Source organism: Nuphar pumila, chromosome 8, assembly GCF_984573655.1.
Source record: "Nuphar pumila chromosome 8, dmNupPumi1.hap1.1, whole genome shotgun sequence".
In the NCBI taxonomy this organism is placed as follows: Eukaryota; Viridiplantae; Streptophyta; class Magnoliopsida; order Nymphaeales; family Nymphaeaceae; genus Nuphar; species Nuphar pumila.
Genome location: NC_143256.1, coordinates 125,652,737 through 125,674,837, shown reverse-complemented (window position 1 = coordinate 125,674,837; position 22,101 = coordinate 125,652,737). Strand labels below are relative to the sequence as shown.

Sequence of the window (22,101 nt, the reverse complement as noted above, 5' to 3'; positions counted from 1 at the left end):
AGATATGTAAAGGACTTCATTATGGTAGTAGAGATATCCGATCTATATGAAAAACCAAGTACCCATTACTGAAGGTAGATCTTTATATTCCATAAGCTGAGCTTATCTTCGTGAGAAGAATCACAGAGATAATTCATATGGTGTTAATATTGGCAAAGATTGTGATAGCTAGGGCCTCTTTGACTCAATCTAATTAGGGGCTACCCTCCAAATTTCACAAAACGAAAAATAAATTAAGGCAGCAAATCTAAAAGTAATATTACATTCATAATACTTGAAAAGGAAAAGTATAGCATTTTCAATTAACATCTAACACAATTAGTTAACAAATAAATAAGATATCAAGGGCATCTAACTTTCGGATGGTTCAATGCCAAAATGGTGATAAGAATTGTTTTTTGGCACACAAGGCCTGTAGTGTCATCAATCCAATTGTTGATATCCAGGGCATCTATGTAAATAATATGATTTTGAGGGTAGCAAAGCCAGATATTTGATAGAAGGATTGTGTTCAGAGTTGTTTCTAGGGGTCCCACGCACTCCTGAACATGGGATACACTTTCTGCAAGCAAAGTGTCCCACTTTCCGATAGTAACACCCCAAAATCCACAGGAACAAAGTCCGATGGCAGAACTACTGCAAGGAACCTCCTTTACCACATGGCAAAAGGACCAATTCGAATTTGCATCCACAGATCCAAAAACTCAAAATGCACAAGGACATATAAACCTTATATGCGACCAGCCAATGTACTCCACTTCATGTAAGCTTCTATAGGTAAAAACCAAATTATTGGAGATTCAAGTCAAAACCCATCCCCATGTATAAATTTCAAGTGAACCATAGAGGGCAGGTCTGAATCACTGGATAAAAACCTCTGTGGCACGCCAGGCCGCTTTTGTCCAGAATGCACAATTTTGGGACAAAACAGCCCCCATCGGGACCATTTTGATCTGCATGTGTGGGCATCTCAAATGTGGGACAATCCTGCCTGGGGACCACGATATCCCCAGGTGGGATTCATCCCGCATATCAAATGTGCCCTCCAAATTTTAACTTGTTATAACACATGGATGTGAACGTCCTTTTTGTGGATACCAGAGCATCGAACAGGCTTGAAGAACCATCTAATTTCAGAATAGGTTAAGAATTCATATATTATTTTCAAGTAAACAAACAAGCTCAAATGCATACCAATTTGGTTTTTTTTTGTCATTCAACACAGGAAACTAGTAAAATATACTGTACTTTGTGAAAAATTTATTTGTACACACAAAACCAGTCCTTTGGCCCATCTAACAATGTTCATATACCTCCCATAGGAAACTTGCCTCGTAGCACACTTGACATGCTGCCACTGGTTCAGACATAAGAAAACAATGCAAGTGGTACGATAGTTAAAAGAAAGATTAACTGATACAACTAAGTCACAGATACACCCAACTAAAATATCCAACCCTTGTTTTTATACTTCATCACTGCCCCAACAACAACAACAACAGTAGCAGCAGCTGCTGCAGCTTCGGCCACGGACCCAACAGCAATAATGGGAAAAAAGAATAGGAAATTAAAAACAACAATAAGAATAAAGAACATGATAATAAAAAAATGCCATGCTCCAATCAGTAGACATCCCAAAGAAGTTTCCGCTTATTTGCTGGAGGTGCTAATCCTGGAATATCTTGAATGCTTTTGTTGTGTGGATTCACAATCTGATCATAGAACAGTAGATAGATTGATTTCATAGTTCGTGTAAAGATAAAACTATCAAAAACTCTAGAGGAGTTAGCATAATTCTACAAACTGTAAATCAAATAAAAGATACTTTTAGGAGGAACATAAGGACAGGCTGTTTTCCATAGAAGAAAACAAAGAGGGTAATAGAACATTCTCTAACCTTTACAATGATGATTGCAATCACACCGCAAACTATGAGAAAAAGCATGGCCATGATACACCGATCCGTAGCAACCTAGCAGAAAAAGTAGAAAGGTGGTTAACAAATGAACATCATGCATAATAGAAACATGCACAAAGCCAATCCAAGGACAAATGCTAGGTTGTCTCATTCTTTGGCTGACTGGACAAGATTTCAGATGGAGTTAGGTTGTCCCAAGTGAAGACAAGCTTTCTGAGTTACTGGAAGGCTCACAGCTATATGTGACTAAATACCAAAACAAGTCCCGAGTCAAGATCCACAAAGCAAAAGGAAGAGCAAAAAACATTAAGAGCACAAACCTGTCTACCAATCTCCTTGACTAGCTGAGAAGCCTTCTTGATTGAAAAGTGAATGGAATCTAGCTCGTTAACAATTTTATTCATTTGTTCCGTCTGAAAATAATCATCAGAAAACACAAGTTTCATTTTATGCTAACAGTACACTTAAATGGAAAAACAGGTTTCTCAGTCCTATATGATCAAAGACCTGCGCCTTGAGGGCAACTGATGTCTCTGCTCCAACATTGATTGTCTGTTCAACAACCTGTCACTCATCCATGGAAAAAGAACAAGTTAGCAGATGCGGTTGAAAATGGTAGAATACAATTACGCAATTTTCTCCATAATAATGCTAGGAACATTATGATGCAACTATATCCAATACTTGAAGAGATTTAATTTGTTAAAGAACAGTGTATGGACAAGAAATAGACAAGATCTGTAAAAGGCCACAAGCCTGACAGAAAATGAGTTACAGCAGGATTAGAATTGCAATGCACAGGGATATTGCAACTGGTACGATATTTTCTTAAATTTTAACTGAGGTTGCATCTTCCATTTGCTATCGAAAAAGAGATTGGTTACTGTTTTCTCCTTTTCTTAGGACAAGAATAACCTGAGTTCCATCAACATTGTAGACTGCAACAGGTTTGCCATAAAATTAATTGATTTCTTTAACAGCTGCTTCAATTTGGGTGAAAAGAGGTGAATTACCCCAAAACAAGCCATTATGAGTAAAACTTTCAAGTTTTCCCCTCAGAAATTGAGAGAATAAAAACTAATGGTTAGCCATGACTTTGGTGGAAGTACAGAAATCACGTTAAGCTTTGTAATGGATTCTAACCTGTTTTGACCGCTCTATAGCTTGATTAGTTTCATCCATCATTCTGTGCCCAGTGTCCATCAACTGTTGATTAGTCATAGCTGCCACATTCAAGGATCAGACTTCAGTTTGAACCCAATAAATCACATTTGAGCTAAAAGATCTCTATACTACCACACAAAAGAAGCTAAGGCCACATCAGCAAGAGAAAAAGAGATTATAAATGAGTCACTTAAGTATTAATAAAATCTCATGTAATGATGCCATGGAATACTACTACCATAATACTGTACAAACATCCATCATATTTTGGACGTTTAGATGCTGTCCATGTCTTTCACAAAGATAAAATATGTCTCTACAATAAGTTTCTGTCTATGCAAACTGCATATGAACTGGGTGCCTGGTACTTTTTGTGCAAATCTCACACCGGAAATGTGCTCAGCTGTTAAAATACAGTGTATATATTTTTGTATTTAATTGATATACATATATTTATACAATATACATATATCAGAGGAATTTTGGTTATTTAATGTCCTGTAATAGAATACAGTCAACTAGGGACTGTAGAGTCTTTTATTTTTACTTTTTTTGTTTTTTTATTGTAAAGTCAATATGACTGTTGGGAGGCAGTCCAACTAGTCTTTGGACTGCTCCCAACGGTCATAAATATGACTGTTGAAGGCAGTCCAACGACTGTTGGACTGCCTCCCTATCTTACATGTGAGGCTCTATAAATAGAGCCTCACTACTTGTTACGAAATGCTTTTCGCAAGCATTTTGTGTGGTAATATAAAAATATTTATTTTTATATTGTTCTTGTGAGATTGTGTGTCTCCTTTGTGAGATTGTATTTGATTCATTTGAGATCCTATTGTGATTGTTTACTTGTGTAGCCCATTGTGATTGTGCACATCTTGTTTCATTTCATCAGCATGGCCCATTTTCTAAGAATCAACACTTGGATCATGTTATTTCGATGAATAAATAAGATTTTTTGAGGCTTGATCATTTATGAAAATTTTGAGCTATTGATTTTCAAGCCATGTAAAAGCCTACTCAGTTATCAACTTATCATAAATGAATGATCCAAGATCCAATCCTTGCAAGATCAAGTATCTAGAACACATACATACAGGTAGGTTTAAAACAAAAATGAACAAAAAAACCCTGAAAATGCCAGTTCTTAGATTGAATTTGCAGGATCGCATTACCCCTGTTCTCAGTATACTACATATAATTTTGTCTAATTTTAATTGCATATTAGTAAATGTTGTTAAAACATATGTAATTGTACCATAATACCTGATAGGGGTATTATGGTCATTTCACAAAGTACCCCATAGGGGTACTTATTTTGTTTCTCTTATTTCACTATTTTTTATTTTTATTTTTATTTTTAAATTTGTATTTTTTGGATACCGAAAAGGGGCCCCACAATGGAGTCGTTGGGGCCCCCAACGGTCACATATGTGACCGTTGGGGGCTCCCAACAACTCTATTGGGAGCCCCTTTGGTCTCCTTTTCTTATAAATAGGGGGAACCCCCCATGTATGTTGTATTGCTCTTGAGAGCTCCTCTTCAATAATAGTGATATTATTTTTCATGTGTGTAGCCTTTTTATAAGGCCCTTTGTATATCCCTTAGTGGATTTCCTCTCTTGTGCTTGTTGCACTTGTCCGTGTGGGACATAGTAAATGCTTTAGCATTCTTGGTTTCTTCCGCTTATTTCATTACATGGTATCAGAGCCATAAGATCTACTAAAGGTAAAATCTTGTCTCTCTCTACTTCCTTTCTTTCTCACATCTTCATTGTGCAGCAATGGAAGTCAAGATCGATCTATCATTCAAACTCAATGGAAAAAATTACATGATGTGGGCATCCGCAATGGAGAATAATCTCAAAGGCAAGAAGCTTTGGGGTTATGTAATGGGAACCGTTCCGGAACCCCAACTTAAGCTCACAAAGATGGAAGGAGATCAAGAGAAAGCACTTGAAGGCGATGCTCGTCTCAAGGCCATTGAAGATTATAATCATCAAATGGAAGATTGGGAGAGCAACCATGCAAAAATCCTAGCATGGTTTATGAATAATGTCGAACTTAAGGTATGTGCAAATATTGCAAAATTCCGCCGGGCAAATGAAGCTTGGTTTTTTATGAAGGGTATGTTTACCCAAAAGGATCTTGCAAGAGCTTATTTCTTGCAAGAAAAAGTAAGAACCACAAAACAAGGTGACATGAGCATACAAGATTACTATAGTGCTCTAAATCCTTTGTGGGATGAATTGGCTCTTTTAGAGCCTAAATGGGTATCTATGGAGGATGTGGTTCTAAGACAAAAACAAATGAAACAAGATAGATTGTTTCAATTTTTATTTGGGCTTCGTCCCGAATTTGAACAAGTGAGATCCTCACTTCTCCATAGATCCACGTTTCCTCCCTTAGAAGAGGCTATTGCCGAGATTACTCAAGAAGAGACTAGGCATAGCATGGGTAAAAGCATAGAGGAAGTTCTTGTCGTATCTAAACCCGACAATCATGTTAAAACATACAAACCACCTCATTTTGGTAAGCAAGGGAGTGGTGGAAGAAAAATGATTATATGTCACCATTGTTATGAGCCGGGACATATTAAACCCGTTTGCCCAAAGCTAAATGGGGCATTCAAGCCAAATGTGGCTTCCGTTGAAGAATCCACCACCAAAGAAGAAGACGGCAAGAACGGGGATCTCAAAGATACTCTTGGACAAATCTCCTTGGCTCTTCAACAAATTTTAAAGGTCACTTCTTCCACCTCCGGTGCCGCCATTGCCTCATCATCACCTCCTGGTACGTACTCTTGGATTTTAGATTCCGGAGCTTCTTTTCACATGACCCCTCATGAAAATGCATTAACCAATGTGCACACCAATTCAAAAATGTCTTGTGTCTCTACGGCCGATGGAACTTTTCTCAAAATAAATGGTGTTAGAACTCTTGATTCTAAAAATGTTCAAAATTTCCTTGTTCCAAAAGTTAGAATAGTTCCAAAATTAAATCTTAACCTCTTTTCTGTTTCTCAAATAGCCGACCATGGATGTGAAATATCTTTCTCATCCCAAGGGTGCTTTGTGCAGGATCTCCGGTCCGGGAAGCGGATTGGGCAAGGCCATAGGAAGGGAGACCTTTATTTTATGGATAATTTAATGCTTCCAAATACCTCATTTTGTACTTATGTCCAAGACAAAAATATTGAAACTTGGCATAAAAGGCTTGGACATCCAAGTTACTCTAAAATGTATCTTTTTCCTTTTGGACACAAGTTTTGTAAAGAAAAAGATATCAATTGCAAAGATTGCATTTTTGGCAAAATGAAGTCTACTCCTTTTCCTATTAGATCCTTTGTGACAACAAGACCTTTTGAATTGGTGCATTCCGATGTTTGGGGGCCATCTCCGGTTCTATCTAAAGGTGGTTATTCATATTATGTTACTTTTATTGATGATTATACTAGATATGTATGGATTTATTTTCTTAACTTTAAATCAGAAATTTTTAACTTCTTTAAAGAATTCCATGCAAAAATTCAAAATCAATTTCAAAGTCAAATATCCATTCTTAGATCCGATTCGGGTGGAGAGTACTTATCAAATGATTTTCAATCATATCTAAAACAACATGGCATTTGTCATCAAAAATCTTGCCCAAGAACTCCTCAACAAAACGGTCTAGCAGAAAGAAAACATAGGCATATCTTGGAAACCACTAGATCCTTACTCATTTCTAAAAATATTCCTAAAAAATTTTGGGCCGAAGCCGTGTTAACCTCCACCTATTTAATCAATAGGATGCCATCTTCAAAATTGAATAATATCTTTCCTTATGAAAAACTTTTTAATATGACACCCGACTACAATCGTCTTCGAATTTTTGGGTGTAAATGCTTTGTTCTTTTACATAAAAGAGATAAATTGTCACCTAAAGCAATAGAATGTGTATTTTTAGGATATGGTGAAAATAAAAAAGGCTATAGATGCTTTGATCATAAAAACAATAAGTTATTTGTCTCCAAAGATGTAACCTTTTTAGAAGATGAAAATGGATTTGACATATTGGAAAAATCAAATGAAATTGATTATATGTTTATCAATGATCTTTTAGAAGATTCAAATGATGACTCTTTGAGTCATCCGGAAGTTTTAGAAAATACTCATGATTCTCATGATAATGATGTATCACCAACTAATGGTGACAATCTCCAAGTATACACTCGGCGTGAGGAAGCCCAACCTATTAGTGCTTTAGAAAAATTCTTGCGGCTTCATGAACCCCTAGAAGAAACCTCCCTTAGGCGTTCTTCTAGAGAATCAATTCCACCTAATAGGTTTGTCTCATATGAAACTCTTTCACCTAAATATAGAGCTTGTCTAATAGCCTTGCATTCTTACTATGAACCCTCCCATTATAATCAAGCAAAAAGTATACCTCATTGGGTTGAAGCAATGAAAGTTGAACTAGATGCTTTAAATAAAGCTAAAACTTGGGAAATAGTTCATCTTCCTCCAAATAAGAAAGCTATAGGATGTCGATGGGTCTACAAAGTCAAAACAAAAAGTGATGGTTCCCTAGAGCGTTATAAAGCTAGATTAGTTGCTAAGGGATACTCACAAGAATATGGCATCGATTATGAGGAGACTTTTGCTCCCGTGGCTCGCATGACAAGCGTTAGAACTTTAATTGCGGTAGCATCATCTAAGAAATGGCCTATATTCCAATTAGATGTTAAAAATGTCTTTCTTAATGGTCAGTTGAATAAAGAAGTGTATATGGACCCTCCGCCGGGAATCAGTGTTAACCAAGGTCAAACCCTTCGGTTATTAAAAGCTTTATATGGTCTTAAACACGCCCCTAAGGCTTGGTATGATAGATTTACTGCTATCATGTTACAATTGGGATTTCGCTCATGTTATACTGACACTGCTCTTTTTGTTAAACATGCAGGTAATAGTATCATCATCCTTCTGCTTTATGTTGATGATATGATCATCACTGGCAATGATGAAAGTGGTATTCTTAAAGTTAAAAATATGTTAAAACATAATTTTGATATGTCTGATCTGGGTTTTCTTAGGTACTTTCTTGGTATAGAAGTTGCATACTCTCCTCGAGGGTATATATTGTCACAGATGAAGCTTGCTGCAGACATATGTTCCAAATCTGGGATTTCAGATGATAAAAAGGTGAAGACTCCCGAGGTTATCAATGCTAAACTACGACTGGAGGATGGAGTTCTGCTGGATGATCCTACGCCCTACAGGCAACTCATAGGCTCCCTCACCTATCTGACTATCACCAGGCCCGATATTGCTCATGTTGTGCACTCTGCAAGCCAATTTCAGCATGCTCCTACATCTGTGCATATGAGTGTTGTGCTCCGGATCATTCGATATATTAAAAATACTTTGACTAAAGGGCTATTTCTATCCTCAATCTCTTCCTTAGATTTACTAGCTTATACTGATGCTGACTGGGGAGGAAACTCAAATGATCGAATCTCAACTACTGGCTTTTGTGTGTTCCTAGGAGATTCGCTAATTGCTTGGAGGTGCAAGAAACAGCAGAAAGTCTCATTGTCTTCTACTGAAGCAGAATACAAGGCTATGGAAACTACTACAATGGAGCTGGTGTGGCTTCGAAGTCTTCTTCTAGATATGGGAGTCGAAATTACCGGGGCTTCGAAGTTTTGTTGCGACAACAAAAGTGCCATCTACATTGCCAGCAACCACACTTTCCATGAGAGGACGAAACATATTGAAATGGACTGTCATTATGTACGTGATGAATATCTTCGTGGGACAGTAACACTGCCATATGTCACTTCAGAATATCAACTTGCAGATTTCTTCACCAAAGCCCTGCCTGCTCCTCGCTTCTTGTTCCTCCTTGGCAAACTTTCGGTCATTCCCCCGTAAAGTTTGAGGGGGGTGTTAAAACATATGTAATTGTACCATAATACCCGATAGGGGTATTATGGTCATTTCACAAAGTACCCCATAGGGGTACTTATTTTGTTTCTCTTATTTCACTATTTTTTATTTTTCTTTTTATTTTTAAATTTGTATTTTTTGGATACCGAAAAGGGGCCCCACAATGAAGTCGTTGGGGCCCCCAACGGTCACATATGTGACCGTTGGGGGCTCCCAACGACTCTATTGGGAGCCCCTTTGGTCTCCTTTTCTTATAAATAGGGGGAACCCCCCATGTATGTTGTATTGCTCTTGAGAGCTCCTCTTCAATAATAGTGATATTATTTTTCATGTGTGTAGCCTTTTTATAAGGCCCTTTGTATATCCCTTAGTGGATTTCCTCTCTTGTGCTTGTTGCACTTGTTCGTGTGGGACATAGTGAATGCTTTAGCATTCTTGGTTTCTTCCGCTTATTTCATTACGTATGGTGCACAATGCTTGCAGTTATGTCCCTTTTTCTAGTTAGAGTGAGAAGGATTTAGGTCAGTCAGATGTTTTTGCAGGAAAAGAATAACACCATAGACTGAAAATTAAGTGATTGTATTCCATAATGAAGTTGGACAATTGAAGGTTGACTCAGATTTCAAATTTCATACATACATGGAATTAAGCAAGGAACTCTCATTCAATGGATAAAGCATGGTTCATGTTCAGCAAGATGCAATAGAGAGGTAAGAAGGAGATGCTCAATGAAGAAGATAGAAAAGCTTCATTAGGTTCAAAAGAATATGAGGCTACAACATAAAAGGGGACACACCCTTAGGGTTACACAAGACAAAAAAATAATTGACTACACTGCCTAAGGTAATGTTACAGAAATACCCCTCTACAATGAACATATATACACCTTAATGGGGGTAGCATACACACATTGGTAAAATGCATATTACATTCCTTAACAGTTCATTATATAATTTATCATCCAATATGTACTAACACATGCAAATATTAATATCACAAATATTAGAAACTCTCAATTTGAATTTGTCATCTGGACGTTGATCTATAGCGTATATTGTGTTCTATATTCTTGCATCTGTATTAAAATTATACTCATCCATCAAAAATAAATTTCTTATGCTACCTTGCCTAAGTGCACACTTAGCTACTTCATTTCAAGACTTCAAGTGACACTATTGTATTAGGAATGCTTCTTGTTTTCAAGAATCCCCTTTTAATAACAAATTTCTTAGAGGCTCAATTCATGAGATAAAAAGATGCCTACAATGAAAGGAAAGATGCTTACATGAAGCTAGCATCACATTCTCCTCAGCAGGCCCTTCAGTACCTCCAGGTCCGTCAAATAAGTCAACTCGCTTGTTCTCGAGGGAGCTTGAGTATCTATTCATTGATCGCAAGTACAACATGAAACAGTAGTTCTAGAATGACTGGTTAAAAAGATCATGTTGATGCAAGAAAAGATACCAATGAGAAAATAATAAGATGAATGATTCTACTATTAAGTATGGAAGCAACAAGAGACCCTCTATAAACCCTGTTGTTATGTAGCTAAGAGACTAACGCTTTACCTACATGGACACCAGACTTGCAATACAAGTAAACTTGGTAAGATTCATCTTTTGTTGTGGTCTAGCAGTACAAGTAAACTTACATTCATCTTTTCTTTTGGTCACCAATGATTTTGCAATGAGAAGTTTGGTCAAAGGTTGCCAATCATAAGTATAGTAATTAAGCTTACACATTTACTGCACCACAGTAGTTTTCACCAAAACATGCAAAAGAACCACTAAATTCACTGCATGCGATCAAGGACGATAGGAAGCCCTTAAGCATTTATGAGCAACATTCTAAAGACTCAATTTGGCAATAAATAACTCAATATTCGTTCCAATTGTGAGGACTAAACCTGTAACTAGGATGCTTTACAACACAAGTTTCTGTTAAATCATTGACCTGAAGAAAATTTCCATTCCCAAAACCAAACAAAATGAATTTGTTAATAGATCATGGCCTGTCCAAACCACCAATTGATTAAGCAACTATATTGAAACTCCGATAGGGACGAGATGCTGGGCCAATTATAATGAGGATCACTGAAGTCCTAACCCTCCACAGAGGAGCAGAATTTCATACCTGGTCCTAGCAGACAATATATGTCAGAATTTTTCAACATATGTCCTGGCAATAGGTATTTGTTCCTCTTGAACATTTGTCACTAAACATCAAAGTACAGAAATGTACACTAGAAACATGTAATTCTAGATGTGTGTTGAACTATTCTTAAAAAACAGCATTTCCAACACTTCACATAACTTCTCATTTTTCTTTCAGCTACAAGGTTGGAATGTAGCATCAACAGGTTGCCCCAAGAAAGCATTTATTTAATTTAGCCTTTTAAGTTTCATAAATCATTTTACCTTTGTTAAGATGTCGCTCTTCTAACAAATATGAAATGAGCCAGATTGACTTAAATCAACCCTGCCCACTCATTTGCTTACATGTTTTCCTTAATTCATTCTTGCCATCAATATTAATTTCATGTATATATCTATGTATTTGCTGTCTGGATGCTTATGGAAAAAGGATCACTGTTATCTTTGCAAATAGACAACTCATAACCTGATCTATTATTTTGAATAGCAACCTATTGTGAGTGTCTTGAACATTGGATCCACTCTGATTCATGATCTGATCAGAAAACATTTTGGTGACCGTACAATGGGAATTTTCAATGAGGTTTGTGGTGGTAGCGGAGGGATTGGGCCGTTAGACCCAAGACCGGAGCCCATCACAAACCTCTTCCAGGGGTCCAAGGGGGGAGCCCCCGTAGTATGGACCTGTCTAATTTTTTAATTTTCCCTTTTGTACCGGATAGGGTTATATGTCCTTCATCATATATGTAGTTGCCTCATTTGAGAGCTGGGTATGAGAGTTTCAGGTATATTGGGGATTAGGGTTTTGAGAGCTCTATATCTCACTTTTGTATTTCATTGCATCTTGCTAGTGGATTTTTGCTCCTCCTTTCACCCGCAGATGTAGGCCTTAGTGCCAAACCACGCAAATCTTGTCTCTTCTCTTGTTTTCTTTCTTCTTTGTATCTTGTGGTTTGCCTCATTTTTTGTTGTGGTTTGTGTAACATAACCAATTCCTTCACATTAATAAGGCAACTCCGATTGGCATTAAGAGTGACTTATCTAATTCAAATCACTAGGAAAAAGAGCGAATGAACCATTCATCTCTGATAACCAAGCCTATGTACTTCCATGTATTCATGAAAACTCATGCATTTCTAGCAATTTGTTACTTAATTTTAGTTCTTTTCATGTCAAACTAAAGAGGACTTCCATTTCATAATCCAATTTATCTCCAATAGTTGTTAGGATCAAATTAAATATTCAGATCCATTTCATTAAAAAGGATAAAAAGGATAAAAAGGAAATCACAATGTGAAAAACCAGATGTTTCATAAATGTAAGGAAAGGCAGCAGATCACATACTTCTTGCGCAGGGCAACATAGGAATTTAATTCTTTAATCTGCAAAACAGTGCACAGAAAAATCAGATTGACATTGGAAAGTTAGAAAACCCAGTTTGCAACCAGAGCATTATGCTTTAGAGATCTGCAGCATATAAACCACAATAAACTTCTTAAGAAGTAGATTATCACCATTGATTGCTTTTTCTCACTTAGCATCTTGTTCATTTCAAAATCATATCTATCCTCTTCTTCCTTAATTTGTTGATCAAACTCCTTAATAAGCCTGGAACCAGTCACAACATTTAGCAGTGCATCTAAAAATTTCCATAACAATCTCAACCATCTAGAAATATTTTATAACAAAAAAAACTAATGATGAAATAACCCTGGAAGAAATAGAAGCATTGATAAACATGAAAGTCATGCATTCAAAAGTAACCAAATTGTGTTTCATACTATATTTACACAGAGCAGATACTTAATACATTTATGTGGAAAAGGTAGATATGCTTTTTTTGTAATTGAACACATGAACTGGACATCAGAAACAAATACAATGCTAGCTAAAACATAGTTAAAAGATTTTTTGACCTAGAAATTACTTTAGAGCATCAAATAATACTATATCTGTATAAAATATATAGTCATTAACAAGTCATCTGCATCCAATGTGAAGCCAAAAATGATGAAGGCAGCATACCTTTTACACTCACGCATCTTTCCAGTAAGTTCTTCTAATTGTCTGCTCTGTCTATTTGCATCTTTGATCTTTTCTAGTTTCTGAAATCCATTTCTGCAAAAGAAGATGATGCATGAATTTAAAGAACAAAATAACAAAACTCTGGAAACTATTTAATGAAAAATGAATCTACATAGTTTTGTAAGTAACCCCCATCTCCAGAATTCCAAACAAGCTACCATTATATATGGATTATTTAATTGAACACTCTATATCTGAAGATAAATAATCACATTCATCAATTTCCATGGTTTAGAGCATTGCCACCCATATCGGTTATATTTTGAAAATATCGCGAGAAATACCGATATTTTAAGGTAGTCAATATTAAAGGTAATATCTCACGATATTTTCAAAATATTTCCAGAAGACAAAATATTGTGATATTATCGTGATAATATCGCGATATTTTTTGGAAAAAAATAACTTTTTTTATTATTTTAAGTTTGCATTTTCTATTTTTTGTTTCTTTTATATTTTAAAACCTTTAAAACATGTTTCTTTATATTTTTGAAAGAAAAATAATGCAAAACTTATTATTTTCTTAGCTTTTTCATTGTTATTTATATTTTTTTCATTTTTTTAAACTCTCGAGATTTATCAACTTTTGAAAATCTCTCCGAGAAATACCATCACCGAGAAATACCATAGCCGAGAAATTACCTTTAACGATACAGGTGACTATGGTTTAGAGTGTGCACACACACACACACATACATACACATGTGCATTCAAAAATTAGAAAAGAAGGCTAAAGTGAAGTTCAATGGAAACAAAAGTTTCATCACCAAGTGTTACCAACAACAGGGACTGCAAATACATGTGGACCAAAACTTACGTGTTTCAAAATATTTGTTCAATATATCTCAACAATGTTACTTGGACATTGACACGGAAGTGTCGGACACTGTTAAAATGTAAAACTGTACATATATGTATATATAATAATATTATATTATATATATATATATAAATACATTTTTAATTTCTTTCTTTTCTGTATTTTTTTTTCTTGAATTTTATTTTTTGTCTTTATGTCATCTAGTTCAGTTTGAACTAGAATGACTGTTGCTAGTCAAGTCCTGTCCAGACTTGACTAGCAATAGAGCTGTTGGACTGACACAGTCCAACAGCTCTTAATAGAGCTGTTGGACTGACACATTCCAACAGCTCTAAATAGAGTTGTTGGACTGTGCCCAACAGCTCTATTGAGTCCTCTTTCAGCTGTGTATATAAAGGGGTGCAGCCCCTCTTGTATTTCACTCCAATGCTTCTTAAGCAATTGGTTTTTCATATCAATAAAGAATACATTTTTATTTTTATTTTGTTTTCAGTTATACCCTTTTTAAGGGTTATGCTTTAGTGTCATTCTTGACACTTGCTCTTGTTAATCAAAGCTCGTGTTTCGAAGATCCCCATTTCATTTCATGGTATCAGAGCCGCGAAAGTACTAAATCTTGAGGAAAAGCTGCCTCGGTTTCCGTGCCCGTTTGCAAAAGTGTTCGCCACTTGAAGAGAAGTGTTTTATCACTTCATTGGAGAAGATTTCACATCTTGTTGTATTGTTTTTTTTTTTTTCTTTCTTTCTCATTTTCCTTCTTGTTTCTCTTCTATCCCTATTCTTTCTCTCCTTGTAATCGATGGATGACAATGATAAAGTCACCATCATGCCTATGAAACTAAGCGATACGAACTATGTAACATGGGCTTCAATCATGAAGCACCATATATGGGGAAAAGGCTTATGGGGGATTGTGGATGATTCTGATTCGGAACCTAAGCTATCTCTTACTAAAAAGGAGGGAGATAAAGACGTCCCTCTATCGGAAGAAGAGAAAATCAAGGCTATTGCCTCATACGAGAAGAAATGGAAAGAATGGAGAATATCTCATGCGAAGATAATGTCATGGCTTATCAATAGCGTTGACATTAAAAAATGCTCAAGTCTTGCCAAATTTGATCATGTCGATAAGGCATGGGAATACCTTAAGAATATGTATTCCCTTAAAGATATTGCACACGTGTGCAACCTCCAAGAAAAAGTTCGAATGATGACACAAGGAGACAAAACTATTCGTGAATATTACAATGGGTTGTCCGAACTTTGGGAAGAACTTTTCCTTTTAGAACCAAAGTGGCATTGTGCCGAAGACATCGAGCTTCGTCAGAAACAACTCGATGTTGAACATTTTTACCAGTTTATCACTGGATTAAGGCCGGAATTTGAAACCACTAAATCGGCCCTACTTCACCGGGGAAAAATTCCTTCTATTGTTGAAACTATTGAAGAGTTAACAATGGAAGAAAATCGTCTCCGGAAAGGTTCTTTAAAAATTGAAGATGATTCCGTTTTAGCCGTGTCTAGACCAGGGAATCATGTTCGATCATATAGGCCTCCTCACTTTAACCGACAAAATGGTGACTATGATAAGAAGAAAGTTATTTGTCATCACTGTCATGAACCGGGACACTACAGGCCACAATGTCCCAAACTTAAGGAGCTGAGAGAAAAAAGAGCTGCAATTGATGGATCGGAGCCTAAAGATCAGGATGCACCAGTTTCCCTGGCCCAACTAATGGAGATCCTTCAGCCTCTCATCAAAGGTGCCTCTTCCTCATCTGAAGCTTCAACCGGCGCAGCAGCCTCATCTTTTTCTGATTTAGGTAAAATTTCTTGGCTTCTTGACTCTGGTGCATCTTTTCATATGACCCCAAATAATCAAAGTCTATCCAAATGTGTTAAAAATAAAACAAGTGTGTCAAAGGTCTTTACTGCTGATGGGACTTCTCTTGAAATAGAAGGAATAGGAGATTTTGAAAAAATTTATAAAACAAAAAAATTTTTTATTCCAGAAATTAGACATGTTCCCAAATTAAATTTAAATCTTTTATCTGTATCTCAAATTTCTGATTATGGGTGTAATATTTCTTTTTCTTCTCATGGTTGTTGGGTACAGGATCGCCAGTCAGGCAAGCTGATTGGGGAAGGCCATAGAGAAGGAGGACTCTATTACATGGATTTTTTGGAAATGCCGAAGAAAGCTTTTTGTTATAATATTCAAAAAATAGAGTTGGAACTGTGGCATAAGAGACTTGGTCACCCACATATAGCCAAAATCCAACATTTTCCAAATCTAGGGAAATTTTGTAACTCTGAATCATTTGATTGTAAAGATTGTATTCTCGGCAAAATGAAAAGATTACCATTTCAGAACAGAACCTTTTTCTCTTCAAGACCACTTGAATTAATACACTCGGATGTTTGGGGTCCTGCACCAGTAATTTCTAAAGGAGGATTTGTTTACTATGTTATTTTTGTCGATGATTTCTCCCGACATACGTGGATGTACTTTCTCAAACATAAGTCTGAAGTATTTTCATACTTTCAAACTTTTTATAATATGGTTAAAAACAAATTTCAAAATGATATTACTATTTTTCGCACAGATTCAGGGGGAGAGTTTTTATCCACAGATTTTCAAAATTATCTTAAATTGCATGGCATCACACATCAAAGATCTTGTCCTTATACACCTCAACAAAATGGCTGGCAGAACGAAAACATCGCCATATTATAGAAACCACTAGAACTTTATTAATAGCAAATCAAGTCCCTAAAGACTTTTGGGCAGAAGTTGCCTTAACTGCCACCTATCTCATTAATAGGATGCCATCTTCTTCGTTACAAAATATCACTCCCATTGAAAAACTTATGAACATTTCTCCAGACTACTCTAGATTCAGAATATTTGGGTGCAAATGTTTCATATTTACTGACAAAAATGATAAACTTTCCCCTCGTGCGATTCCCTGTGCTTTTTTAGGATATGCTGAAAACCAGAAAGGTTATAGATGTTTTGACTTCAAAAATAATAAACTATATGTGTCTAGAAATGTTTCCTTTCTTGAAAAGGAGAGCTTCTTTGATTTTAGAAAATTAAAAGACGTCACTGAGTACTCCTTTTTGCTAGATCTAACATCAACATCTGATGAATATGACCTTGATTGTAACTTTGATGATGATCCAAGAATTATTGATCTTAATGTTGAAAATGAAGAAGTTCATAGAGATACTAGTATTCAATATTCCAGGCGACAAGAGTCTAATACTCCATGTGCACTTGAGAAATATTCTAACATTCCAACTAGACAATCATCCTGAATCTCGAGGCCTCCAGAAAAGTTTGTATCATACGAGTCTTTCTCACCCACATATAGGGCAGTTATTGCATTAATTCACTCATATGAAGAACCATCCACATATTTTCAAGCAAAAAATGATATCAAATGGATAGAAGCCATGAAAGTTGAATTAGATGCACTTGAAAAGGCTTCTACATGGAATATTCAAGATCTTCCTCCAAGGAAGAAAACTATAGGATGTCGATGGGTTTATAAAATTAAAACCAAGAGTGATGGTACTCTTGAAAGATATAAAGCCCGTTTAGTAGCCAAAGGTTATGCTCAAGAATATGGGATTGATTATGAAAAAACCTTTGCTCCGGTGGCTCGTATGACTACTGTCCGAACCTTAATTGCCTTAGCTTCTATCAAAAAATGGTCTATTTTTGAAATGGATGTCAAAAATGCTTTTTAAAATGGAAAGCTAGTTGAAGAAGTATATATGGAACCCCCTCCTGGTCTAAGTATTCCTAAGGGTAAAGTCCTTCGCTTAGAAAAAGCTCTTTATGGACTTAAACAAGCACCAAAAGCTTGGTATGATAGGTTTAGTCGTGTTATGATTGATATTGGTTTTCAATTCTGTTTAACTGACACTGCTTTGTTTATTAAGAATTCTGATGCAGGGATCATTGTGCTTCTTCTCTATGTGGATGATATGATCATCACCGGAAGCGATAAACAGGGAGTTGAAACAATCAAAACACTTCTTAAATCTCATTTTGAAATGACTGATTTGGGCTTGTTGAGATATTTTTTAGGCATTGAAGTTGCTTATTCTCCTAGAGGATATTTATTATCTCAGACTAAATTTGCTTTTGATATTGTTTTCAGGTCTGGTATTACTGATGATAAGAAAGTTGACACTGCAGAAGTTGTTAATGTTAAAATGAAGATTGATGATGGAGAACTTCTTGCAGACCCTACTCCTTACAGACAGCTTGTCGGGGCACTTTCCTATCTATCCATTACCAGACCAGATATAGCACATGCTGTTCATACAGCAAGTCAATTTCAACATGCTCCTACTTCTGTTCATATGGGAGCAGTCATGCGTATTATCAGATACATCAAGTCCTCTCTTTCACGAGGACTTTTCTTATCTTCCTCCTCTTCTCTTGATTTAATTGCATATACTGATGCTGATTGGGGAGGTGATCCCAATAACAGACACTCAACCACTGGCTTTTGTGTCTTTTTAGGGGAATCATTAATCTTGTGGAGGTGTAAAAAGCAGCAGAAGGTATCTCTCTCATCCACCGAAGCTGAATACAGAGCCATGGCAACCACGACCATGGAAGTAGTTTGGCTCCGACGACTGCTTGCTGACATGGGAGTTGAAGCAACAAAGGCTTCACAAATGTGTTGTGACAACAAAAGTGCGATCTACATTGCCAGTAACAGAACATTCCACGAACGCACCAAACACATCGAAATGGATTGTCACTACGTCAGAGAGGAATATCTACACGGGATAATTGATCTGCCATATGTCACTTCAGAATATCAGTTAGCAGACCTCTTTACAAAGCCTCTCGCTGCTCCCCGATTTCACTTTCTCTTAGACAAACTTTCGCTCATTGTACCGTAAGTTTGAGGGGGAGTGTTAAAATGTAAAACTGTACATATATGTATATATAATAATATTATATTATATATATATATATATATAAATACATTTTTAATTTCTTTCTTTTCTGTATTTTTTTTCCTTTATTTTTATTTTTTGTCTTTATGTCATCTAGTTCAGTTTGAACTAGAATGACTGTTGCTAGTCAAGTCCTGTCCAGACTTGACTAGCAATAGAGCTGTTGGACTGACACAGTCCAACAGCTCTTAATAGAGCTGTTGGACTGACACATTCCAACAGCTCTAAATAGAGCTGTTGGACTGTGCCCAACAGCTCTATTGAGTCCTCTTTCAGCTGTGTATATAAAGGGGTGCAGCCCCTCTTGTATTTCACTCCAATGCTTCTTAAGCAATTGGTTTTTCATATCAATAAAGAATACATTTTTATTTTTATTTTGTTTCCAGTTATACCCTTTTTAAGGGTTATGCTTTAGTGTCATTCTTGACACTTGCTCTTGTTAATCAAAGCTCGTGTTTCGAAGATCCCCATTTCATTTCAGGACACGACAGGTCTTAAAAAACCAGACACTTGGACATGGCTATATATATATATATATGAGACAATGAGAGATTTAAAGAATTATGCAAACAAAACCAAAATGCATATTCCTTTCACATTTCTTGATGATTTACACAAATATCAATGATGTAATATGAACATGTAAGATTTTGAGTGCAAAAAGTCAAAACAAATCATCAATACTAATGAGAGTGTTGGATGCTCGATGAGTGATGGATATTTTCCAAGTATTTTTCAACTCAAAAATACTCGAAGAAGTGTCCACAAAGCTGGGCATTCGTGTCTATGATACCCAACACTGGACACAAGTATAACACTCGTTGGACACAGCACGTCCGAGACACCTTTTAAGGTGTCGGACACTCGACACGCATATTCAAATTTTGGACACTCCTAATTTTGAAAAAAAGTGTGTCAGTGCCATGCCCAGGAGTCCGACACTTCAGCCTAGGTGAAGTGTTCATGTAACATAGTATCCCAAGGAAAAAACTATCATTCTGAAGTAGGTAAATGCACAGCTATCATTATACTTAGTAAAAAACATATCTTCAAATTTCCTATGACTTCAAAATGTTTTTCTTAAAAAAAAAATACTTTCAAGATGTATCCAACACAAATGCTCAGTCAAAAGTGTGATTTCTAGTCAGCATCAAAAGATCCCATTGTTAAAGAAGAAAAAGATGTGAGAAATAAGAAATCTATTTAACATTTTTTTTTCAAAAACTGTCCTAAAACAATAACTACATAAGTGACCGCATACGCCACTTTTTCTCTGTGAATCCAGTAAAATAACATGACTGATGACTGCATATGCAACTTATTGATAACATTCTGAAACAATGGAAAAATAAGAAAGGAAACCATGGTTTGTTTGTACTTCGATCAGAATCACCATTAAATGTGACACAATATGCTTTGTGAGATCCAGAAACTGTCTATTTTCCAGTCTCATTATCTAAAAATAGAAATGATGATGGAATAAATTATGCCATAAAAAGGAAAAGCCTTGGAGGGATCAAAAAATGACAGAAATATTTTTGGTAGTATCCTAATCTACGAAGGAATTGAAATTTCTTGGGAGATTCTAAACAATACCTTCTATCATTTTCTTTTTTCGAGAAGCAAAAACTTCCTGCTGTTATTGTTATATATCTTTAGATTTCCCATTCTTCCCAACATATTCATGACCATAAAAGCTCAGTAACATGGTTCTGCAAACCTTATACATTTAATGCATGTGCCCATCCAACATAGATGCCCAGGCATAGACGCATAATAGATGCATTTATTTGTAGGACACAGTGTTCTGCATCAGTTGATGCAACTAATAGTAATAAGTACAGCTTTTTGGATATTCAAACGTTATAGATGTTGTTGAACTAAGTTTTTTCTCTAAAATCAATGTAGTGTCATTATTCACTAATTAATACGTTTTCACATAATGGAAGTGTTGTCACTGGAATTTCCAAGGCATGAAATGAATTTGTAAAACGTTACGGACAATCATTGAAAAGGAGTTACAGGAAGAGCATGTGTATTTAAAAAAGAGTTTGGAGAAGGTGAATGAGAAAGACAAAGATACACATACAAGAAGAGGACCTTTTTTGGGCGAGCTTCGCCATAGAGCAAGCAGTTCTAATCTATTCTGGAAACTTACAGCACACATGATCATCTACAGTTTAAATATTTCAAAATGCAGTAGTTTATCATACAAGTAGTTCCATTATACCAACAACTTGCGCGCGTCAACAAAATGCAAACAAAAAACAATCCCTGCAGCTCATTTCTAAAGGTTCAAAATTCTTAATCATAAGCAGACTCATACTAAACACATCTCAATTGTAAGCCTCTAATTTCTCAGCGAACAACTGAATAAGAAAATGTATAAGAGAAATCCACACATTATCTGCATCAAGTTCAATGTTGTTCCATATGTTTCAGCATCAAATTCAATGCTACAGACAATTAAAACCCCGTCTCTTTAACTTTAAAGTACGAGAGAGAGCAAGTAATTGTTTTTCTTACACGTTGAATCAGCATATAATTGAAACACAAAAACTGAAACTTTATATAAAATACATAAAATCAAGCATTAAAAAAAAGTGTAAATCAGGAACATGTCGAATATAATTCAGAAACGCTTACGATAATGTTCGGAAGATGTCGGCGATCTGCCCATCGAGTTGGGCGAGCGTGTCGCTGACCCCCGACAACGGATCCATTCGATCGATCTGCATCAAAAAGAAAAGAAACCCATCATCCATCACAAGAAAAACCTTCAAATGGGCCCAAAAAAACCCAAAAAAAAAACTAAATCTTACAGTCAAAATTCTCATTTCCTTGCACAAAACGTAAATTCAGAACTGCGGAAAGCTAAGCACGTAGAGAGAAAGAGGGAGGACGGGAGGGGAGCTCACCGGAAAATGAAGATCGACGGATGGCAGTAACTCGCAGAGGGGATCAACGGCTCTCGGGCGGCGATGGGAAGGAGGGAAGATGGTGAGGTGGCGGGTCCCTTCCTGCTCTCCCCGTGTTTTTTTTTTGT

At 36.2% G+C, this 22,101-nt stretch overlaps 1 protein-coding gene across 1 annotated transcript; it reads right to left on the bottom strand.

Moving 5' to 3' along the window:
- Positions 1–1,189: 1,189 nt before the first annotated feature.
- LOC149830642 (putative plant SNARE 11) lies at positions 1,190–22,101 on the bottom strand. Its single transcript, XM_090015892.1, has 11 exons — positions 21,974–22,101; positions 21,702–21,787; positions 13,190–13,282; positions 12,679–12,772; positions 12,509–12,546; positions 10,297–10,391; positions 3,062–3,141; positions 2,426–2,482; positions 2,239–2,331; positions 1,898–1,972; positions 1,190–1,712 (listed from the first exon to the last, which is right to left on the bottom strand). The coding sequence occupies exons 2-11, from the start codon at positions 21,776–21,778 to the stop codon at positions 1,623–1,625; spliced, it is 792 nt and encodes a 263-aa protein (XP_089872018.1). The 5' UTR covers positions 21,779–21,787; positions 21,974–22,101; the 3' UTR covers positions 1,190–1,622.

Excerpts from the sequence above, each read along its gene's own strand:
- LOC149830642 (XM_090015892.1), bottom strand. The coding sequence starts at position 21,778 with ATGGATCCGTTGTCGGGGGTCAGCGACACGCTCGCCCAACTCGATGGG. Across the intron at positions 10,392-12,508 it reads TATGTTGCCCTGCGCAAGAA|ATACTCAAGCTCCCTCGAGA; the intron begins GTATGTGATCTG and ends ATCAATGAATAG. Across the intron at positions 3,142-10,296 it reads GAATGTGATGCTAGCTTCAT|CTATGACTAATCAACAGTTG; the intron begins GTAAGCATCTTT and ends TGAATGTGGCAG.